The sequence below is a fragment of the Schistocerca serialis genome, chromosome 9 (genome assembly GCF_023864345.2).
Source record: "Schistocerca serialis cubense isolate TAMUIC-IGC-003099 chromosome 9, iqSchSeri2.2, whole genome shotgun sequence".
In the NCBI taxonomy this organism is placed as follows: Eukaryota; Metazoa; Arthropoda; class Insecta; order Orthoptera; family Acrididae; genus Schistocerca; species Schistocerca serialis.
In genome coordinates, this window is record NC_064646.1 from 61,846,659 (window position 1) to 61,851,043 (window position 4,385).

A 4,385-nucleotide genomic window follows, 5' to 3' on the forward strand; every position below is an offset into this window, starting at 1 on the left:
ACAGGTTTACAAAAAAGCCTGTGCAATAGCCAAGGATTCTTGTGAACACCACAGCAATGCACTCATTCAGTGTGACATCAAATCACACTGAATATCACATAAGAATTGTTTGACTGTCGTAAGATGAAAGGAGATAATGACAAAACAGTTACTATACACAATTTTTATTTACCATTTCACAACACAAATACTATCAGTCTTATATTGTGTTCTGTTTCTAGTGATGAATAATTATCACAAGATATTCATGGTAACTTGTATGAAACAGTTGTACACTTAATTTGCAAGTCATTATATGCTATCTTTGACATATGTAAAGCTTATCAGACAGAAAAGGGAAGTGTTAAATTTCTTGGAGGAAAAACATAATAACAAAGAAATAACTAATCAATACAACAACAAATTTAGTTTGAACATCAATGATGAAGATTTCACTGCTCCATCTTCTCTCCTCCCTGCTGTTGCTGGTTGGTAACAGCTGGAACACCTGTTTGCACAATTTGTACTACACGCTCACTACCCTCGGCTGCAGGGAGAGCCTGAAAAACAAAGAATGAAATGAGTTCCCAGATATAAGAAAGTTATCACTACTATATGATATTTTCTTTATTGTAGCTTCCAAAGTTACACAGAAATGCTCTATGCAATACACTGATTCTACACCTACTGAAATGCTTTGCAACACACGTTTTTAATTTATCACTAGCTGCACCCAGTCATGACCCTCCTTGTGAAGAATTTATGTTTCTTAGCTCAGGGCCAAACAGTTCCATTGCATCTTCCTTTTACCTACAATACAAATGCCCAACTATACGTAGCAGTTTCAGTCCTACAGAGGTTTGCTGAATCCGTGACACTTCCTATAGTTACTGTGCCAGTGACAGTAAGACACAGTTACCTTTGACAAATCTTACTTCTCATTGTGCTCATTTAAAGTCTGAAATTTGGTATGATTACCATCGGTCCCAATAAGGACCACAACACTGAAGATGAAAGTATTGAAAGTGCAGTGTGCCTAGCCTAACTTCTTTTGAGCAGCCTTTTACAACGCTTATTACTTTGAGAAGAATATTGTTTGCAAATTACTTGCAAATCACAAACAATTTTTCCAGTTACAGATTTGTAATAAGTTCAGCTGACTCTTCAAAAAGAATTGCTACACAGAAACCAAGTTTTGCTGTTTCTTCTGGGCATGAGGGCATAATTTTATTGACTGGGCCTTCAATAATGATGTACAAATCATTGCCGGTTATCATCATCCCACACCTATATTGTGTGAAGGTCCTCCTATCAAGTTTTGTAACCTAATATAGGTTCTACAACTACTGGAAGGTCAATAATATTTTCTGATACGTACCTTCTTTGGTGCCGAGATGGTGAGGACGCCGTCTGATGATAGTTGCGTCTGCACCTGGTCAGTCACGACGTCCTTCGGCAGCAAATAACGACGCTGCATCTGGCGCGAGATGTATCCGTGCTCATCTTTACGCTCTTCATGTTTTGCCTCTACCACCACACTGTCGCCCACTACTTTTACCGTCAGCTCCTCCGGTTTGAACTGCTGGACGTCTAAATTGACCTGCAACGAAAACGGTACCATAAGTTCGGCTAACATAAGCTATTTTCAGTGGTGATCTCCCCATTAACTCCAGAACTAGCAAAATTGCTTTTTTCTTTGACGTTTTTAACAGCTAAAAGCTGTGTTGGATTAAAATTTAGTATGCGACCTTCACTTACCTTAAACCCATCTTTGTTATTCTGAATGGTAGATACGCCGGAGTTACGAGCTGCCAAATGACGCCATGGTCTGTAGTATCCAGAAAGACTAGGGACGATAGACAGACGAGGGAGAAGCAAATCGTCATGTGTCAGACCCAAGCCAAAATTTTGGTCGAATAATGACATCTGCCTGTCGACATCCTCAAGCAAGTGGCTGATCAGCGGTGTTAAAGCCATCTGCAACAATACATGATTCACTATCACTGTGTTTTACAGTTAAACTATTCCGGCTTACTTTTACTATTCACTAAAGTGCTTATAACCATTCGGTGTATGCTTAAGAAATTATGAAGGATATGTCGCGCCAGTAAATTATGTTTATTTCCTCCAACCGCACATTACATGCAGCCTAAAAAATTAGTCATTCACCTCTTGAACAGTCCACTGATATATTACAGTATCTTATGTTAGGAAAAAAATACTTGACAACGTGACAAAAAGAAACAATACAATATCACAGCAGCGCATTACAGTTACCAGCACTCCCGGTAGTCAACTACACGCAACCTCAAATAAAAACTTCATTAATGAACCGCAGGTCACTACAGCGACGCAGCAAACACATCTTATGTGCACACTTACCTTTCACGAACGAAAGTGCTGCTGTAACTTCGAAAGATTCGCTCGGTTTTTGCACTGTTCGTACACGGCGGCAAATTGTGCGCTTCCAGCCCGCGCCAACGATTATATAGGCTCATGCCAGTGCTACCAACATCGTAGGAATGAACATGACTACCACGTTTGGAGTGGACGGTAGAGACGTCTGTAACTGTCGCGTGCGTTCTAGATATTTCGAGTATAAAGCAGACTCTGTTATAACCTCCCATGGCTTTCACATTACGGCACAAACGCGTAGCTGCAATTTCGTGTTGTCACTTGCACACGTATTACGGTGTCTGAATTTCGTGTGTGTTTCCTCTGAAAGTAATGTGCGTGTTTTATGTTATTGCTCCACGTTGCTCAAGAAGTTGTGGTATAATTTTGAAAAATTATCGTGTTAAAAATCGTTTATAGGAGCATAAACGCTGCTTGTACGAATTTTGTGGCAGAAATAAACGACACTATCGTAATTATAGACAGCGATCGAGATTTGTACACTTGTTTTGTGGCCGATATCAGCCGTTTATTTATTTCGGTTTTCTTTGCCAATGGACCTACCTGATAATTTGTAACTGGGAGTGATGGATACTTGCCGTTGGGGACAGCTCGGCTCGAAACGAGACCAACCAATAGAATTTCAAGGTGGCTAGAGCCAATAGGATTGCTTCGCTTTGGATGAACCTGGCGTGAACAACTTTATCTTTGGTGTTCACATGTCATCTTCAATAACATGGACTGCATACGCGCCAATCTTTTGAGATAGTTATTCGTTTTCTCATTTATAGCTGAAATTTGGCATTAATTTTAACAATAAATAGTCTTGTCATGTTGCCTTTTCACATGTAGATGGACAGTTAACATAGTTACTGCGAAATTCCTTATGTTAGTACGATAGTTACCGTTTTTACATGCGGCCAAGTGAAACGTGTTGACAACTCTTTTTACCAGCAACAAAATTACGCATCATCAGTAAATACCTGTTTTCCTTGCACTGACAGTCTTTTAGTGGTACGATTACTTAGGAGAGGAAGACAAAATACCTGTTTGGCAACAGCTTTTTGACGATTTTTCAACTATACTAGTGAAATGTTTCGTTACTTTTTTATAAGAAGTGCAATGGTGTATTTTGTCACTGCTGTTATTTTTGTGAAAAAAGGGAGGTAAACATAACGTGGTTCATATTGTCAATGTTGTTGTGGTCTTCAGTCCTGAGATTGGTTTGATGCAGCTCTCCACGCTAATCTATCCTGTGCAAGCTCCTTCATCTCCCAGTACCTACTGCAACCTACATCCTTCTGAATCTGCTTAGCGTATTCATCTCTTGGTCTCTCTCTCTCCCTTGGTCTCCCTCTACGATTTTCACCCTCCAATGCTAAATTTGTGATCCCTTGATGCCTCAGGACATGTCCTACCAACCGATCCCTTCTAGTCAAGTTGTGCCACAAACTTCTCCCCAATCCTATTCAATACCTCCTCATTAGTTACGTGATCCACCCACCTAATCTTCAACATTCTTCTGTTAATATGCGTGTGCTTATTGTGCTGGAACATTCACGTATTGTTTAGATCCACTGATATTTTTGTAACTTGTAGCACTTAGTTTAATGAATATCTGTCTTGACGAACTTTGTTGCTTGCTACAATTATGTGTTTATTTTGTTATTAAATGATCATTTATCTTATAACAAAAAAATGGCAGTGTATATGCCGCGAAAAAATCACATAAAGCTGGTAGAAAAATAATTTGTAACATTGCAATGTAAAATTCCTTTGAACGTTTCAGTTTAGTTTCATGTGGATTTATTCAAAGCCATCCACTTCTGCAACTTTTTCGATATCCCTCTAGATTGGTAATAAAGTTATTCCTGTGACAAACTTAACTCATTATGTTGTATGCAGTGTCAGCACGTATCACAAGAAACAATTTTGTACACAACAGAGAATGGACTTTGAGATTAAGGTGTTCGACTCTGGTTTGTTCCGTAACTTTCGCACTTTAGACATGT

At 39.2% G+C, this 4,385-nt stretch overlaps 1 protein-coding gene across 1 annotated transcript; it reads right to left on the bottom strand.

Moving 5' to 3' along the window:
• Window positions 1–214: 214 nt before the first annotated feature.
• LOC126419861 (protein lethal(2)essential for life-like) lies at window positions 215–2,461 on the bottom strand. The gene is made up of 4 exons (XM_050087119.1): window positions 2,362–2,461; window positions 1,738–1,956; window positions 1,358–1,579; window positions 215–539 (listed from the first exon to the last, which is right to left on the bottom strand). Exons 2-4 carry the CDS (start codon window positions 1,954–1,956, stop codon window positions 432–434), a joined length of 549 nt encoding a protein of 182 aa, XP_049943076.1. The 5' UTR covers window positions 2,362–2,461; the 3' UTR covers window positions 215–431.
• Window positions 2,462–4,385: the final 1,924 nt, after the last annotated feature.

Bases quoted from the DNA above. Each gene is read 5' to 3' on its own strand.
- LOC126419861 (XM_050087119.1), bottom strand. From the start codon at position 1,956: ATGGCTTTAACACCGCTGATCAGCCACTTGCTTGAGGATGTCGACAGG. The intron at 1,580-1,737 runs GTAAGTGAAGGT...TTTTCGTTGCAG, and splicing joins ATAACAAAGATGGGTTTAAG to GTCAATTTAGACGTCCAGCA. The intron at 540-1,357 runs GTACGTATCAGA...TTTGTTTTTCAG, and splicing joins CCATCTCGGCACCAAAGAAG to GCTCTCCCTGCAGCCGAGGG.